The sequence below is a fragment of the Prinia subflava genome, chromosome 7 (assembly GCF_021018805.1).
Source record: "Prinia subflava isolate CZ2003 ecotype Zambia chromosome 7, Cam_Psub_1.2, whole genome shotgun sequence".
Classification (NCBI taxonomy): domain Eukaryota; kingdom Metazoa; phylum Chordata; class Aves; order Passeriformes; family Cisticolidae; genus Prinia; species Prinia subflava.
The window spans coordinates 2,763,418-2,782,178 of NC_086253.1; the positions used below are offsets into that span (position 1 = coordinate 2,763,418).

General features: G+C 47.8%; 1 protein-coding gene across 2 annotated transcripts in view; it reads left to right on the forward strand.

The window, feature by feature from the left end:
* SMOX (spermine oxidase) overlaps positions 1–18,549 on the forward strand; it is a 59,958-nt gene extending 41,409 nt beyond the window's left edge. For both annotated transcript variants that reach the window (XM_063401387.1, XM_063401386.1), the window contains exons 4-7: positions 7,000–7,173; positions 9,968–10,667; positions 16,617–16,777; positions 18,081–18,549. In XM_063401387.1, coding sequence (XP_063257457.1) covers positions 7,000–7,173; positions 9,968–10,667; positions 16,617–16,777; positions 18,081–18,218 — 1,173 coding nt within the window. In that variant the 3' untranslated portion in view covers positions 18,219–18,549. The remainder of the gene's footprint in view (positions 1–6,999; positions 7,174–9,967; positions 10,668–16,616; positions 16,778–18,080) is intronic.
* Positions 18,550–18,761: the final 212 nt, after the last annotated feature.

Genomic DNA, 18,761 nt, shown 5'->3' on the forward strand with positions numbered 1-18,761 from the left:
GCAGAGAAGGGGATTTTTTTTCATTTGAAAAGATTTTTGGCACTGTCCTGTGTTTCTGAACTGGAATCAGTGATGGGATGGCACAAAATCATTTCAGTTTTAGAGAGGAGTAGTAGGAATTTCAAAGAAATCTCGCTGTGGGAAGGATTTGTCAACCTGTGGACAATGTCTTGGACAAGTGCAGGTGGATATAATTCATCTGAACAATTTTTCCTATTAGTGGATTAAAAAATCAGAATTTTTCCAGGCAGGAAAAAAAAACCCAGGTGAGATGTGTGTGGAGGAAGATTAACAGCAACTGGGACTAGAAAGAGTAAATGAAAATACTGCAGTGAGCAGCATTATTTATGTAAATGGAACACTGCCAAACTGCATGCAGGGCTTGGTGATCATCCTGTCTGGAAGATGACAGGAAAATCTCCAGCAAAGGGAGGGCAGACTCCAAAATGAGAAGGGAATACAAAGATGAGAGCCACTTAGCTGGGAGATAAACCCGGTAAGATAAAGTCCATAACAAGGTACCAGTGTTTTAGAAATTATTAATTTGGTAAATCTACCCTTTCTTTTAAAGGGGAGAGAAGGGGGCAGCCAGTGACATGAGAGAACAGCACATTAAAAGTTAATCTTCTTTACACAACACCTAATTAGCTTATCATTGCCACAGGATATCTTTATCGCTAGGAGACAGAAAAGGCTTTCACATTTACGGCCTGTAAAAATGTCTGCAGCCACTCGTGGCGATAAAAAATATGTAAGGGACAGCTGGAGCCAAGCAGGGGACATCAGCCAGCGCCTTAATTGCTCTTGCAGGGAGGGGCTTTCTCTGCCTTCCTCTAAAGCCTGCTGGAATTCCTCGCAGGAGCAGCTCTTGCTTTTGTTGAGCTGCTTGTCCCAGCACTTCAGGGTGCAAGGCTGGAGGATCTGTACTGATTTAAGACATTTGGCCGTGGTTTATTCCCTGCTCTGCCTAGGAAGAGTGGGAATTCAGGGGAGCTGTGTGATCTCACAAAAATACCCAGTTAAAATGGCTGTGGGAGATATAAGTGCCTTGGGGCGAGGGCAGCCAGGAGCACGTGCAGCAGGCGTGTGGCTTTGGGGACATTTTCCTCTGGTACAAAGTGCAGAGGGTGTTCCACACGTGCTGAGTGTGGCAGGGGCGTTTCTGGTTTGTGTTTTGTGATGTCCCCCACTTCCCCAGCATTACTGTGAGGGTGCTGAGGCCCTGGCACAGGGTGCCCAGAGAAAGCTGTGGCTGCCCCTGGATCTCTGGAGCGTCCAAGGCCAGGTTGGACAGGGCTTGGATCAGTTTGGTCTAAAGGAACATGTCCCTGCTCATGGCAAGGGAGTTGGAACAATGCAATCCTCAGTGTCCCTTCCAATCCAAACCATTCTGTGATTCTGTGGCGGGGGGTTTGCATGTTCACTACAGTTTATTTCATCTCTTTTCTTTTGGCCAAAGTTCTGTTGCTTTAACTGGTGGTGAAATGAATGCTGGGGAGGAGCAACAGGAATTTTCAGTTCTGCATCTCTGGGTTTTTTTTTTTTTGGGGAGGTGGGTTTTATGACTGGTTTTGTTAAGGCATTTTGAACTTATCCAGGGTAAAAAGGTCATCCTACAGATCACTAAATCCTGAGGTCAGGGTCTTCCTTGTCTCATAGGAGGTCCCAGGCTTTCCTCAGGTTTTTCTTGGCAATCCCACTATCATTCCTTCAGAGGAGGCTGAGATAGCAAAGGCTGTGACACACCTTGTCCTGAGTTGGAAAGAAAGAACTCCCCACAAAACAGACAGCAACCCAGAGCCGAATCAGGGATGTAGGACTGGCATGAACAGTGGAAAATGTATTCCTGAATGAGCAGGGCTAAATCTGTCACCATTCCAAAGGCCTGCCCTCCGTGCACAGCCGGCTCGCTCCCCACGCACTCACACCCTGCCTGGCCTTCCCTGCAGCTGCTGCTGGGGCTCCAGCCTGTGCCTTCAGCCCGGCTTCTCCATCTGGGTCCCTCTAGCCCCGGTTATCTTGTCATCTGGACACCAAATTCTAGGGAATTCAAAGTGCAGGCGTTCTCCCTTGAGTTTCACTGGGGTGTGTGAAGTCTCTGAAACTTGATTTTAGCAAGGCAAGGTCTCTCTGTGCTGAATTTTCCTGGAGTGAAAGGCAAAGCACCCCTGTACCTCCAGAGCTTTGCCTCACTAATTCATCTGGACAGTCCTTAGGCTTTTTCCAGGCACTTATCCAGTCTTTTTTGGCTGGCTTCTTCTACCTCAATACTAAGTTTTGCTGCTTTTCTGTTTGCAGTAGCCTGAATTTTTAATAGCTGTAGGGATGTCTGACAGAAGCCTTTATTTGTTTACAAGGAAGCAGAGCAGTCAGACTGCCTGAAGACTGCTCAGCTCTCAATTTCTCCAACAGAGAGTTCCTTAGGAGAGGCTGTTGTCCTGCACTGGGGTCAGTCAGGATCTGTCATGAGCTTGTGACCGAGGTGACCTCAGTTCTCCTCGTGGAAGGAGAGCCTTCAAGGAAGGTCTCCAGTCCTGCAGAGCATCCACCTGGATTCCCAGCCACTCACTGCCAAGGGAAGCACCCTGAGACAGGACAGGACTTTTAGGATTGCCCTTCTTAGTTGTGGGGGGCTGGCACTGCTCAGGGTCATTGTCACTCCATTTGGTCACTCTTCAAAAGGAAAGAGGCATCAGCACGGGGAGGTTCCCCAGGATGTGATGCCTATAACCGTGTATTTGTAATCTTCCCACCTTCCTCTCCACTCCTCCTAGGATAACAGGGGGAATCCTGGGGCTGGGAGAGGATTTTGGCCCTCCTTATACCACATCTACATGACTCTCAGAAAGATGACCAGAGTGGGACCTCTGAGGGTAATGCCTGCAGCTTCAGGGTCTGTGTGTGTGTGTAACTCCTCAGAAAATGTGAACAGGGAGAATTCATCTCACAGTTGTTCCTCTGTCCCTGCTAAGTCCTCATTTCCCTTTCCAGAGAGGTATTTAAAGCTGATTCCCAGGTATTAGTGAAAAGTGGGAGGGAAGTGCTGAGCTGGACAGGTTAAATGCAGCTGGAAAATCACACAGTCCATCACCAGCCTGATTTAGGAAAAGTGCCTGCTTTTATTTCAGCTTTTCAGCAAGGATGTGGTCCCTAAAGAGCTGCCTCCCAGGAACCCTCTTTTTAACAATCAGCTAATTAATGGTCTCGTTATCAGTAAGCTTTCTCCTGTGTGCTGCAACAGCTTCTGGGGGAGGGATGCAGCCAAAGAATGACAACGTTTTCCATCCTCCTCACCCCCACCCCGTGCTGGGCTTCCTGCCATCCCCAATTAAGCTCCAGTGCCTTGCCTTGCAGTTATCATGGAAAGCAGGACCAAAGGGCCACCGAGAGTCACCGTTCCCTCCCTGCCTCTATTGCACTGACAGATGTCTGGCCTGGGAACAGCACAGCCCTATCTCCATCGGGGCTTTTTACTGCACAGGGATTAAGTCACAGCAGTTTTTAAGCCAAGTGAGAAAAAGACAATGCTGGGCATCATCACCGGCGCTGACAGGAAGGAGTGTGGACGGGGATGTGCTTTCCTGACCTCCTTCAGTGCGGAGAAACTTCTTTATTTAGCTTTGTTCTTCCTAAGAAATTGCCTTTTCCTGTGGTGGAGGAGCACGTAGGTAGTAAATAAACACGTAGAGGAGGAAGCCTGTAGGTAACAAAGGGGGACATGCCTGCTGGAATCCACATTCCCTGCACAGACCCTGCTTGTGGGATGCCCCAGAGCTGGTCAGAAAGAGGACAGAAGATGGAAGCTGAAGTGAAGCTGTTTTAGGACTACAGACATTCCCTTAACTGGTTTTAATTTCTTACCTTCAACCCCTTCTGTCTTGCAGACCCAGAGAGTTGGGGTTGTTCAGCATGGAGAAGAGAAGGCTCCAAGGAGACCTTCCAGCACTTTCCAGTGCCTGAAGGGGCTCCAACAGAGCTGGAGAGGGACTGGGGACAAGGGATGGGGTGACAGGACAGGGGGAATGGCTTCCCACTGGCAGAGGGCAGGGTTAGATGGGATACTGGTAAGAAATCCTTCCCTATGAGGGTGATGAGGCCCTGGCACAGGGTGCCCAGAGCAGCTGTGGCTGCCCCTGGATCCCTGGAAGTGTCCAAGGCCAGGCTGGACAGGGCTTGGAGTAACCTGGGAGAGTGGAAGTGTCCCTGACTGGATGGGCTTTAAGATCCCTTCCAACCCAAACCATTCTATGGTTTTGTGAATTCCCTGGAGGATTGTATGTAAACCTTCAGAATGAGGGAAGGAAAACTGCTTAGAATTAATGGTTATTTGAGATGTTCTCTGTTTTTTACTTCTGTTTTTTTCAGACAGGCTTTCAAGGCCACTTGTTCAGTCCCAACCCAGGGGAGCTTTGGAGTGAGAAATGTTTAGGTCATTCTGCTGGGATGTGAGGTTTTCAGTGGTAGGAGATGGGAGTTGATGCACTCTGTCCTTTGGTTTCGCTCCCTGCTTGTAGCAGGTGTGTGATAATAGAAAAGCAAAGGTGGTCTGGACTGTCTGTGGTGTAGCTCTCTTTGCTGCTGGACATGGAGCTCTGGTTTGGGTGTAGGGAGATTTTGAAGAATTAATTAGAAAATCAGCAGAATCTTTGAGGTCATTCTTGTTCTTACCTTTCCCCAGGATCTTTGAGGGAAAGCCCATTTCTACTCTCTCAGGAACCCTGCTGCTGAAATGCTGAAGTGATTGCAGGAACATGGGTTTTCAGATACTACAAGTTCCTATTCCCAGGGACCACAATGGTCATCCCATAGGAATGACAGTGCTTTCCCCATCTGGGAAGGGAAAGCCTGGATAATTCCAACTCCAGACAGCACAATTGTGCTCCTGCTTTGTTGGAAATCAACCTTAAATGAGATAACCTAGTGCAGCTTCTCCATAGCTTCTTCTATGTGTTTGCTGCTCATGTTCATTAAAACACACATTTTGAGCATCTTTTTCATTAATTTATTCTGACAATATATTTCTCAGTATAGGACCTGCTGTTGTTTCTCCTTTTGCTTCTTGCCCGCAACAGCTTTGCCTCCTGTTCTTCCTCAGATAGTTCAGTACCCCCAAGAATCATAGAATATCCTGAGCTGGAAGTGACTTAGGAGGATCACCAAGTTCAGCTCCTGTGCCTGCACAGGAAAACCCCCAAAATCACACCCTGTGTCTGAGGGTGTTGTCCAAATGCTCCTTGAACTTGAAAAGCAAGGAAATAACAGGAGAAGTAAGAAATCCTGATGTGAATAAACTTACCTGCTGTCTGATCAATGGAATAGCTCCTCCAGGAAAGACTTTCCTTGATGACTACAGCACAGAGACCTTGTGCCTCCCTGCTCTCATCCCTGTGGGGCAGTGAAGAGTGTAATGGTTAACAAAAACATAGCCAGGCTCACTTCTCCTGTGGGCCAAGTGGTGGCTGGGTTTTAGCAGGGCTTTGCTTGTCCTGTGAGTGTGTTATCTGCTTACAGAGCTCAATCAGCTTATGAAAGCCGAGCTGGTTGTGCTGACGCAAGGTCTGTGCAGCCTGGGCCTGCTGCAAGGGCTTGTGGCCTCAGAAATCCACGGGCCTGAGAGCCAAGGGATGCTGGAACTGCCAAAGTTCCGTTTGCTGGAAGCCTTTGTTTCGTGCAGGGCGTTGGGCCCCACCTTTCTTGTCTGGGAATCTCCTTGGAATGGCCGTGTCCCAGGCAGCGTCTGCAGTACTCTTCTGTCTTCCCACTCATTTTCGTTGTGATTGTTTCTTCTCTTGTTTTTATAGTTTATTTTACCCCCTTTCTTTTTCATTCTTTCACTTTTCTTCAATTCCCTCCTCATCCCTTACTTATCAACTCGCCTTCCTCCATTAGCTCACAGACCTCCTCTCTCTCACTCCAACCAGTGAAATGTGTTTATCCCCCTCCATTTCCTCCTCTTCCCTCTATTTTGCCTCCTCGAATTCACTTTATTCCTAAACCCCAAGATAAAATCAAGCTCTTGGGGAAAGTTGGAGTGGGAAGAACATAAACCATAGTGGATTGGCCCCATCAGCAGGGCATGGGGAGCTCCAGGAGCTTTTGAAGGCAAGGCTGCCACAGTTTTACCAGCTTTGTACTGTAGACTTCAGCTTCTCGACATACCCAAATCATCTGTCTCCAAAAAATGATCATAAGCTGTAATCAAACCATCTCTGACAGGAAAATCTTCCCAAGCAGGGATATCCCCTGTGCTTATAAGAGTATTTATTGTGCACCCTGTGGCATGGTCTGAATGAGAAGTGGACACATTCTGGGCAAAGTCATTAATGGGATGTGCTGCATTTCTGAGAGGCATCTTTTGAAAGCTTTCCTGTGTTAAAAGATTCCTCTTGAGTTTTTTTTTCCATAGAAAGGAAGAGCCATGATGCAATTGCAGGCAATATTGTAGATAGAAACACAAATTATTCCAGGCAGCTGCAAGTAGAGGGCCGAGGTTAATGGTGTTTCCTTGACTTTAAGTAGCTCGTATGGAAAAACTGGGGTTAAAGAAAACCAGGAATATCTTCAAAGAAGAATGATTTGTTACAAGGGATTTTTCCTGTGGCTCCTGGTGAGGGGCTCTAGAGATGTCACTGTTTTCCATGGATTTCTGCCTGCTCTGTGCTCAAGTAAATTGTGTGTGCATACAGAATTCCTGTGCTGTTTGTCGCTTCCTAATTTCATGGGACAACAGAAAAACAAATGTGAAACTGAATTCACCTACTCTGGTGGATTCCATCTGAATAATGGAGAGGGTGGAAGGGCTGTTTTCATCTTAGAGCAGCCTGGGATTGCACCTGGGACACGGAGATGGGAGAAGAGCTGGTGCTTTTTGTCAGAAATGAGGAAAGACGTGGGTGCTGCTGGGAGGAGGAGGTGATCTGAGTGCACAGGGTTGGGACCTGGTGAAAGAGCATCCTGCTGGGAATCCCGTGGCCCATCCTGGTGTCCTGTCTCTGGCAGGTCTATAACCTGACTCAGGAGTTCTTCCAACGAGGTAAACCAGTCAATGCTGAGAGCCAGAACAGCGTGGGCGTTTTCACGCGGGACGTCGTGCGCAAACGCGTCAAGGCCGACCCGGATGACACGGAGGCCGTCAAGAGGTTGAAACTGGCCATGATCCAGCAGTACCTGAAGGTATGTGTGCACGTCATTGAGGTGTTTTCTTTTTGTTTAAACTAGGAGCAAACAAATCCTGAACCTCAGGCACCTGCCTGAGCCCTGCCCAGCCCTGGAAATTGCTTTCTGTGCTCTCTTGCGGTTTGCATTTCTGTTGACAATTTTCCCTCCTGATGAGATCCAAAGACAGTGGGCTGCAAAGAATAATGCCTTTACTATTTTTTTTCTTACCTTAAACTCCAAATTTTCTTAATAGAAGAGGCTTTCCTAGGCCTTGTTAAATTTTCTGATGTGATTTAGTTTTTTTTAACACCTGAAGCTACTCTGTTGTCAGGTTCTTTTAGTAATGTCTTACCTTGTGACTTACACCTGCACTCCCTGATCCTGCCTGAGCGTTTTTCACCTCTCAGAGACCAGAAGAAATGTAACTTTGAAACCAGTAATTTGCTGAAGAAATCCCCTGAAAGCATTTTGATGGTAAAGCAATAAAATCCAAGATAGATTGTATAAAACCAGCTTTCCAAATGGCTTCCATAGTTCTTTTTATCTCCTTGGTGCCTTGGCTACATGAATTCTCTGTGGGATGAGGACTTAATGCTGCACCAAGCACTCCACGAGTAATGTGTGTCAGTCATTTTTATTTCAATTAGAATGACTTAAAAGCTTCTGAAATGAGTCAGGGGAGGCAAGCAGCACTTTGTCATGTGTTCACTATTTTCAGGTGGGAAGCTGAACCAAAGAGGAATAAAGACCTAAAGAGTTTCACAGGAGATTTGAGATAAAAGCTGAGGTTTGAACCCTGGTGTCCTGACCCTGATACCTCAGCATCCTCACACAAAACCTTTTATCACGGGGTGTCCCCACAGCTCCCACGTAAAGCTCAGTTATTGATTGTGTTACCCATATAAAGCACCCATGCAGACAGGGTTAAGTCATTGGATACAGCCCTGGGTTTCCTGGTGGTTTCTCCTGTGCTTGCTCCGGGCTGCCACAGGCAGAGCAGTTCCTGCAAGTCTTGCAAATCCCTTCTCATGCAAATACCTGAGAACAGCAAAGCTTCTCATACTTAAGACTATCAGATGACAACAGTGGGGGTTAACCTGTCTTGGGTTAGAGTCTTGGTAGTTGATTGTTTTTCCCCCGGGCATTTTGCCTTCATGGTTGAAAGAATCAAGCAGCCACCAGTGTTTAACTTCATAATGACGAGTGTCCTGCTGGAGCATCCAGGCAGGATGAGGATCCTGCTGTGTGCCACGGGGTTTTGTGTTGTGTGACCCTGGGGGAGGGCTGGAAAGTGCTTGGGTGGGGTGGAACCACAGCACAGTCCAAGGATGGGTCTTCACTCAGTCCCCACTGGAGTCATCAGGCAGTGACCAGGACAGGGAAGGCACCAGTTTGTCCCTGCAGTCACAGGAGCAGCCTGGGTACAGCCCTGCCCTGTTCGCTTTGTCCCACAAAGCACAAGAGACTCCTGCCCTGCACCAGGGTGCTCCACAGGGAGACAGTCTAGGCTTGCCAGGCTTCCAAGCACAGTCATTAAAGTGTGGAAAGGCCTGGAAAACAGGTCAAAGGGTGAGGCAAGGAATTGTAATATTCCTTGAAATGCTTAGAGAATTACAGTGTGTGAGTGATTGTGACTCTGGTGATGTGAAGATTTTAAGATCACTGTGTCCCGTGCATCAGGATTATCATTAGAAGCTTATCACAAGACAGGCCAAACATCCTGCCTTTGTTCCAGGGATTGTTGGGAGCTACAGCTATGCTTAATACTCCTACAAACATTAACCAACAGGTTAATGGCTCTAAAGCTTTGGTAATCACATCAAACACACGTGGCTCGCATCTTGGCATTTCCCTTTCCCGTCTCCATCAGTTCCTCCTGGCCCGGCTCCTCTCACCTCTGGCAGATTGTTTGCTGACTGTTTGACAGCGTGCTGAAAGCTGCAGACAGCAGAAATAGCTGCCAGAAGTTTTTTGTGGCTCCTCGTGGGAACATTTATTAGCACTGGAATGAGCATCTGATTAATGGAGCTCCAGGTTCTGCTGTAGGAGCACCAGGCAGCAGGTCCCTGGTACTGCAGAGGGTTTTAAAGGATAGAAAATAGAACTTGAACCCAGAATTGTGCTGAAGCAAAGACATCATAGAATTACAGATTCACAGTGACCTTAAAGACCATCCAGTTTCATCCCCTGCCATGGGCAGGGATACCTTCCACTATCCCAGAGTGCTCCAAGCCCCATCCTGGCTTTGAAAACACTTGCAGGGCTGTGGCAGCCACAAGTGTTCTTGCCCAGTTCTCTGGGCAACCTGTGCCAGGGCCTCTCCACCCTCACAAGGAAGAATTTATTCCTCATATATAATTTAATTCAACCCTCAGTTTGATCCATAATTCTTTCTCTTGTCACTCCATGACTTTGTCCAAAGTCCCTCTCCAGCTCTTTTTAGCACCTTTAGGTACTGAAAGGTGTCAGGAGGTCTTCCCAGAGCTTTCTCTTCTCCAGGCTGAACAGCCCCAGCTCTCAGCTTGTTTCCAGAGCAGAAGGGCTCCAGCCCTCTGGTCTCTGAACTTTGGATGATGCAACTCAAACTCTTTACCGTGACAAAATGGTTTCTCTGGTTGCAAGAAAGGCTGAGGATTGATTTTTTGTCAGATCCTATGGCCAAGCACTTCTTTCCTAGCGAAACTAATCTGGTTTCAGAGTGGAATTCAACACTCTCATCTCATGCAGCTCCTCTGTGCCCTTGCAGAGCTGCGCTGTGGCTGAAGGAGTTGCTCTGTGGCAATGTTGCTTTTGTGTTGCTTTTCCTTAGGTAGAGAGTTGTGAGAGCAGCTCCCACAGCATGGATGAAGTCTCGCTGAGTGAATTTGGGGAATGGACCGAAATCCCCGGGGCTCATCACGTCATTCCTTGTGGTTTCATTAAAATCGTGGAGATCCTGGCCCGCTCCATTCCCAAGTCTGTCATTCAGCTCCGCAAGCCGGTCAAGTGCATCCACTGGAACCAGTCGGTCAGCAAGGAGATCGAGAGGGTGGCTGACCACAACAGTGACCTCCCCGAGGAGAACAAGGCCTCCAATGTCTTCGTAGAGTGCGAGGACTGTGAGTTCATCCCAGCTGACCACGTCATTGTGACCGTGTCCCTGGGAGTCTTGAAGAAGCGCCACGAGAGCCTGTTCCATCCCCGCCTGCCTGAGGAGAAGGTGATGGCCATTGAGAAACTGGGAATCAATACCACTGACAAGATCTTCCTGGAGTTCGAAGAGCCCTTCTGGAGCTCTGAATGCAACAGCATCCAGTTTGTCTGGGAAGATGAGGCGGAGAGCGAGAGCTTGACTTATCCCGAGGAGCTGTGGTACAAGAAGATCTGCAGCTTTGATGTGCTCTACCCACCCGAGAGGTACGGCCACGTCCTCAGTGGCTGGATCTGTGGAGAGGAGGCTTTGATTATGGAGAAGTGTGATGATGAAACTGTGGCAGAAACCTGCACCGAAATGCTACGTAAATTTACAGGTCAGCCCTGCTCTGGTGGGAGAGGGAGCGTGGGGCTGGGGGATCCAATAACCACGAGGAAGGAAATGCTTTAAAGTCATTTTTAGTTCTTTGGCATTTCGTGTCCCTTTGAATGTGCGTGTGCTTCCAGCATAACTCCTGCTTGGGTGTGCCTGAGAGCTATTTATACAGAGGGGCTGATAAACCAGCTCAGGAAGTGGTGGGCAGAAGTGCTGGAGGATTCCACATCCTCTGCTTTATTGAATCACAAATAACTCTGGAGCAGCTGAAGCTGTCGGGCTCTGAGGGCTGATCTCAGCTGTGGAGAGCAGCACGGCCCCTTGAAGTTGAATCTGTTTAGATCAGCTGAGGTGTGGTTGAATCACACCCCTGACTTCCATTCAGTATCAACTCTGTGGAAATCTCAATGGCCTAAATTCCAAAGAATCCATTGATCTTGAGAGTTCCCATTTTCTGGGTGCATCACTAAAACTTTCCTGGACTTCACAGATTGCATGTTCTGTGATCACACATCACTTCAAGGGCAGCAGTTGGACTAAGGCAAATCTTAGGTGTATTACACTGAGAAAATCCAAATGAAATCACTTAAAGCAATAATACTTGGATGCTGGGCTTTAGTTTGTCCACAGTCACTTCTCTAGAGGTCACACACCTTCCCAAGAAAAAGGATTTTTGTATCTGAGAGTCTTTGACATCCTCTGATGGGAGACACTGTGCAAGTGCAGGTGTAAGGTAGTAACACTGAAAGAAATAGTGGTGGAGTTAATAGCAGTTTTGAAATAAGGGTTTTGAATTTATACAGAATTACAAGCAGTTATAAGAGCAGCATCCTCCAAGATTAGATGTGATTTAGGCTATTTTAGAGATGGCTCCTGGGATTAAATGATTTATATCTTCCTGCTAGCTGGTATTAGCACGCAGTGGGTTTCCAACCTTGCCTCTTGTCCGTGGAGCTCCAGATAACTGGAGAAATTTGCCTTCACAAGTGCAGCTTTCCCCTGTCCTTGCTGACCATTTGCAGCTAACAAGGTGGAGATCCAGAGAGTCACAATCACAGAATATCCTGAGTTGGAAGGGACCCATCATGATCATCGTGTCCAGCTGCTGGCCCTGCACAGGACACTCCAACAATCCCTTGGTGCCTCAGAGCATTGTCCAAATGCTTCTTGAGCTCAGACAGGCTTGGTGCTGTGACCATTCCTTGAGGAGCCTGTTCCTGCACCTCTGTGTGAAGAACCTTTTTCCTGAAAGGGCCCTGGAATCTGAGGACTTGCTGCATGACTGACTACAGCTAGATGAGGTTCTACCACTCTCTGTAGGAGCTGTAGGGTAGAGACTGGATTCAAACACTCTGATTCAGTGCCCAAGCCTGCATCCTTATTTCAGCCATGCCTCCTGAGCTGTTGGTGTTCAGGGGTGTTGGGTGTCCCCATGTCCCGTGTCACCTCAGTCCTTATGTGCCATCTTTCCCCTGACCCCATCAGGGAACTTCTGCTTCACACAGGCTTAGCAGGAGGCTCTTCTCTCACAGGCCAAGTTGTTGCAGTGCTGAATGTACAAACAACTGGTTTGTTGGAGCTTTTTTTGCTTAATGCCTAGTTTAAAAAAAAAAAAATCCAGTTCATCAATGGGAATGTGGCTCTTTGGGTCTGTTGTGGTTTGGCACGTGGGAGTTTGCTCTCCCTCTTTCTTCTTGGGCTTCTTCAGCGTTACTGTTTGCGTGTGTTGGGTGTTCCTCTCCTCCCAGCATGGAAATGTGTTGGCCCTGGGCCATGGGTCTGTGCTGCAGTTGCTCTTCCAGCTGATGCTGCACCTGGTCACTGTCCATCAGGCCCTTCCATGGAGCTAATCCCAGGTTATCTCTTCCTGGAGAATTCCAGACTGGATTTACCAGGGCCTTGCCCTGCAATGAGCATTTTGTGCATCAGCTGAGAAGTGGCCTTGCAGCTGCTCAAAACTGTGAGAGGAGAACCTGTTCTTGGAGCACCCACTACCCAATGGGACCTGTTCCACTTTCTGCCCCCAAACTCCCTGTGGGTAGAAAACCTTTTCACAGCTCTTGCAGGATTCCCTGGCTGAGGGACCTGGGTTTATCCTGTTTCCCTTGCTCCCGTTTTCTCTAGAGGTTCCCAGAAGGAGCAATACCTCAGGGCTGATCTGGGCCAGGTGCCAGGCTGGCTGAAATGACAGAAGTGTGCTCAGCTCTCTGTGCTCTCTGTGCACCTCCCTTTGTCCCTGCTGCTCTGTTCCAGGGGGAGTGTGAGAGGGGATTAGACTTAGAGTCACTTCTGAGCACAGCTGCACTCCCCTGGTCCAGTTGGCACCACCCAAACCAGCTTTGAAAGCCTCTCCCACCACTCAAGTGCACACAGGTCAGCTAACCAAGTTAGGAAACCAGTCCTGCCAGGATCCTGATCTCTGGGGAAAGCCTGGATCTTCCATAAGGCAGCTCAGAACTTCTACACCTCACTCTGTGACAGCGGAACCAGCTTTTCTCTACTGAGTATGGAGTATTCAGTAATGAAGCAGATGCTTTGAGCCTTTTATTGTTCGCTTTGCCTTTTGTGGCTTTCATGTTCTGGGTATGAAATGCCCCATGCTCTTATTCTTCTGAGAAAGAATTAATGCATTAGCAGGTAGGTTCCCATCTTTCACTGGTTTTTTCCCAGTCTGTTGCTCATGGTGGCATTTCCTTTGGCTTCAGAGTATGTTATACCAGTTTTAAGTTAAATCCATTCTTTTAGGCTCACGCTGAGAACTGACCTTGAATTTTCCTCTCAAGTTGGTGTTGGGGATTATCTGGCTTTGCTGCGAAAAGCTCTGAGGATTGTTCTAACCTAAGAACCATCAGCAATCACTGCTTTTCACAACTGGATGGTGAAAAGCAGTGTCCTCCAAATCTGATTAAATGGAATACCTCTGAGCAATTAGGAGCCTACTCTGCCTTCTTTGTTGGATAAGCTCCCAGAGTTAGAAGCCAGAGGCTCCCTGCTGAAGGCATCACTGGAGCCTGTAAGGCTGCAGCTGGAGGTGCCTGAGTTTTCCTCCCTGACCTCCAGCTATTTCTCTGGAGGGGAACAGATCTGTTTTAGGCTCTGCATGACATCTCCCAGTCCCATGTGGGTGTCTGGGGTAGCCACTCTGGTGGTTGTAGTCACTGGTGTGGGGGAAGTACCACAGATCTCCCTTGGTGGAATCTTAGATCCCTGCTCTCAAATAAATTTTAATTTAGACTGGTGAGTTGGTTTTATGGCAATTCAATCAGCCCCATAACCAATAAACCTCTGTATCCACACCTCCCAGGAGCTGAAGAAAGATGGGATTGTGTGAGGCACAGGGAGTTGTCTTCCATAGCATCACAAGTGGAAATCTGTGGCATGATGATATGTGCCCTCCTGTTTTAGTGAAGGCCAGCATCCTTTTTTTAGCCATTTAATCTCTCTTTGGGTGGTGGAGACCGAAAAGTTTCCACATCTGTGTTGTTACTTTCACTGCAGAAAGAGGCATGTTTACCCTGTTTAAAAGCAGAATTTAAAAGAGAAAGTCCAGTGAAGTGTGATTCTTGAAGGACTGTGGCTCTCAGCCTTTGTAGTTTCTGTCTTCAAACAACAGCTCAGAATCAGAGCTTGTGCTACGTGCTCCTGTCTGAACCAAAGCCCCCTCTGGGTCTCCTGATTTTGCTCTTAGAAACAGCTGCTTGCATTAAAAGGTGCAGAAATGCAGAGTGTAGGGGCACAGAGCTGCACAGTGCACACTTGGTTCTTGCTAACGTGGCCTCGTGTGCTGGAGACCTTTGAAGGAGCTCATGGGAATGGATTTGGATATGGAAACATGCACCAGGGCACTGCAGAAGCTCCTTTTATTTGAAAACACCTCGTGTGCTGTTTTTGTGCAGTGCAGTGGGATGGGTGGCTGCCCTGGCCCTGCCTGGGGAGTGTTCTCTGATGGCTTCCATGGTGTGTTCCCCTGGGCTTTCCCACAGCCCTCAAAAATAAAACACGATAACTTATTTCCTTGACACATCTGAGAGCTCCCAGTTCTCAGACTCCCTTGGGCTTTCCACTTCCAGGCATTCCTGCTTTGAAGAGGCTTGCAGGAACATATTTTAGAGGCCTTTGTTATGCAAAGCTGTTGCTCCTGAAACAACATTGCTTTGTAGGATGTGTTTTGTTTGTGGGATGTATTTATTTGCTAGTCCGTGCCATATTTTGATCTGTGGCCTGGTTTTACAGTGTTCACAGAGTACTCTGGGCAGGTCATCCCCTGCTTTGTTCCAGCCCCTTATTCCATAGCTCTGGCTGACAAGATACTCCTGAACCTGCTCTCGATTGTAAGGAATTGAAGGCACAGCTAAATGATAATTTATGAGGACTGAATAATGCAGTGCCTAACCAGTGTTTGCTTTTGGGTGTCTCTCTCTAAACTGGGATGAAGAAAGTCGGGGAATTTGAGTTGTCTCATAGCAGGCTGTACTTCCTGAGTTGTCACAGAGTCAGGGTCTGAAGCAGGCAGAGCATGGGAACATCTCAAAACTCCTGTTTTTTGTGCTGATTATCTTTTGGAATCACAGAATTACCTAAGGTTGGAAAAGCCTTTAAGCCCATCGATCACAACCATTCCCCCAACACTGCCAAGGCCACCACTGACCCACGTCCCCAGGTGCCACATCCACATGGCTTTTAAATCCCTCCAAGAATGGTGACTCCATCACTGCTCTGGGCAGCTCTGCCAGGGCTGGACAACCCTTTCCATGAAGGATCACAAAATGCTTTGGGTTGGAAGGGACCTTTAAGATCCTCCAGTTCCAGTCCCCTTGCTGTGGAAGACTGAGATTCAACCCAAGTAGCTGAACCTTGCCTGGATATGTGATGTTGTCTCAGGGGTGGATCTTGGCTCCTGGAGGGGGAATTTCTCTCCACTGGAATTCTCCATGTCCCTGTGTTCCTCTCCTGCCACGCCAGATACGATCACAGGACTCCAGCAAAAGCAGTGGCACTGGGATGGTCCAAAACCAGCCTAGCAAGAGGATCTCCAGAGTGTGACCCTGCCTGTTTGTACCTGAGGCTCTTGTGCTGCCAGGCTGCAGTCCTGGATCTCGTGTTCTCCAGGGTCTTTGGGATGGGGACAGTGGCTGATGGTGACCCTGTCATGGATGCATTCGTCACCTCTAGGTCCTACAATCTCTTAGCAGTGGGAATCTACAGCAATCTCAAAATCCTACTTCCAGCTTCAAACCCCTGCTTTCCATGCCTTGTGCATTAAATATATAGAGTCTCCTGGATTGTAGCTTGGTGTGGGGGGCAGCTGTATGGGAAGCTGTTGGAATAAGTTAACACAGGTTTTGAGAACTTTAGGACAGGTCTTTCAATGCCCCCACATAATGAAGATTTGCCTTCTTTCCTCTTTGGAGCCACATCTCTCTCACAAGGTTACTTAAATATCCAGTTTAGACTGGGTACTCAATTAAATACCTAAATTTTGGTGACATCAATCATGATTACCACTGGGCTCCCTACTGCAAATGCTTTGTATTTCCAACCAGAATGTGTCCTGAAGCTCCCCAGTCTTTTAGGAACCTAAACGTTGTAGTGATCCTTTCCAAAATAAATCGCAGAGGCCTCCAAGGTCATGGAGTCCAACCTGTGACCAATTCCCCACCTTATCAAGCAGGCCAGGGCAATTAGTGCCTCATCCAGTCATTCCTTGGACACCTCCAGGGATGGGAACTCCAACACATTCCTGGAAAATGGAAGAGCTGAGATGAAAAGGGAGGCAATATCTGTAACATAAATAGGTAAAACTCCATAATGGAAGAGAAATCTGGTTTGGGGGCTCTGCTAGGATGGATGGTGAATAAATCAGAATCCCCATCACTCACACCTTGCTCAGGCACTGCCCTCTTCCCTCTTGGACACAGCCTGACTTTTTCTCCTTCTGCTCTCCACCCAGGGAATCCAAACATTCCGAAACCTCGCCGGATCCTGCGGTCCTCCTGGGGCAGCAATCCCCACTTCCGTGGGTCCTACTCCTACACCCAGGTTGGCTCCAGTGGGGCCGACGTGGAGAAGCTGGCGAAACCTCTGCCTTACGCCGAGAGCTCCAAAAGTCCTGTGAGTATGGCCCAGATGGGGTCTGTGGCAGTAAAACTGATGGGACACTGGGTAGCAGCTTTTTGGGGAGGGAGGTTGAAAGGGAAAATCCCTGCTTTGGCCTCCAGGAGTGTGTTTTCCCTTTTTTTTTGTACAAATGATGCCTCTATGGACAAGTAACGTGTGTGGCATTTTGCCTCTTTAACGTTTGGAATGCCAGTGTCTCGGGGATTCCCTCATCTCTCCCTGAATTTATCAAGAGCTGCACATGTGTGTGACTCTTGGAATTGTGGTATCTGCATTTAATGACCATCAGCCCTATTGTTCAGTTCAGAATTCCTCAGGAAAGCACATGCTAAACTGTTCCAAAGATTATTATTATTATGACCCTGCTAATGTCTAGGTCTGGATGTGTCAGGGGTGCATATTAGGAAATCTTTCTGTGCTTGCAGTGCAGGCTGAGGGAGGCCCAGTCTTTGGCAGGGGATGATGAATTCTCTCCCCAGACACTGCTTTTGCTTTCTGAATTTAGCAAGGAGGGCTGGAGCACACATGGAGGTGGTTACACAGCTTGGGAGCACATTAAGCCAAACTCACCCCATCACTCAGGGTTACGTGTCCAAATCCAAAGGCTGATGAAAATGCAGCCTTCAAGCAGCAGCCCAGTCCATTTCCTCCACCAGAGCCTGGCCCCAGCAAAAATAATTTTATTCAGTGCAGAAATCTACTTGAGAAGACCCAGCAGGAGCTTTAGGAATCTTTCTGTGTAGTTCCCAGAGAAATCCTCCCAGAAATTCCTGCCTCAAATCCGAGTTGCAGTTCTAGCAAGCGCCTCACTATTGGTATGAGAGATACAATGCTGAGTCTCACCCTCTGGGTTTTGAGACATGACTGTTACTCTTCTGAAGCTGCTGTCTAAAAGAAAAATACCCTTAATGCCTAAAAGGCTGAAATGTAATTTAGGGGAGCAAAAAAAGATGTTACAGAGCAGGTGCTCTGTGCCTCGTGCAGGTTTGTTTAAGGTTTTTGGAACTGGTACCTTGTGGTGCATCTCATGGGGGTTTTGAGAACCAGCACTCCAAAACAGATCAATGCCCCTGGATCCCTGGAAGTGTCCAAGGCCAGGTGGGACAGGACTTGGAGCAACCTGGGATAGAGGAAGGTGTCTCTGCCCGTGGCAGGGGCTGGAACTGGATGATCTTCCAGGTCCCTTCCAACCCAAACCGTCCTGTGTGGGAGGGCACAGAAAGTTTGTCTCCTTTCAGCCTCCCAGCTGCTTCCCAATAAATTGTGCTGATCTGTGCCCCTCTGCTGTGCCCTGCAGCCCATGCAGGTGATGTTTTCGGGGGAGGCCACCCACAGGAAGTATTACTCCACGACCCACGGTGCTGTGCTCTCCGGGCAGAGGGAGGCTGCTCGGCTCATCGAGATGTACCAGGACCTGCTGCAGTGCCCGGCCTGAGGGAGCCCTGCCTGACCACCACCACCTCCCAAATCCTCCTGCAGCTGTGGGGAGGGGTTCTGTTTTATTTCAGTTCGCAGTAGAACAGCCTTTTATCTTTTCTATTAAAAAAAAATAATAAAAAGCCCCGATTGTTAAAAATGTTAGTCATCAATAGCTTCATTTCCATGTGCTGTATTAACAGGGAAGGGTGCTCCTTTTGGTCTGGTAAACTGTTTCTCTGTCATTTTAATTCTAATTTCACTTTTGGTGCCTATCATGTTTGTTTTGTTTCTTTTTTCTTTCTGTATTGTAAGTGCCTTCTATACTAAAATAAATGTTGTAATAGAAAGACTGGGTGCTGTGGTACTTCTGGACACTTGACTTGGTAACTTCCAACTCTTTTATTCAATGTTACAAAAATAGGATTTTTTCTTTCCCTATAAAATTTGGAGTAGGAGGAAAACAGGTTGAAAATAGGTCAGAAACACATTGCACAAATGGTGTTTGTATGGAAGAATCTTTCTGAAATGGAGATTTCCTTTGCCAGCAATACAATCCTGA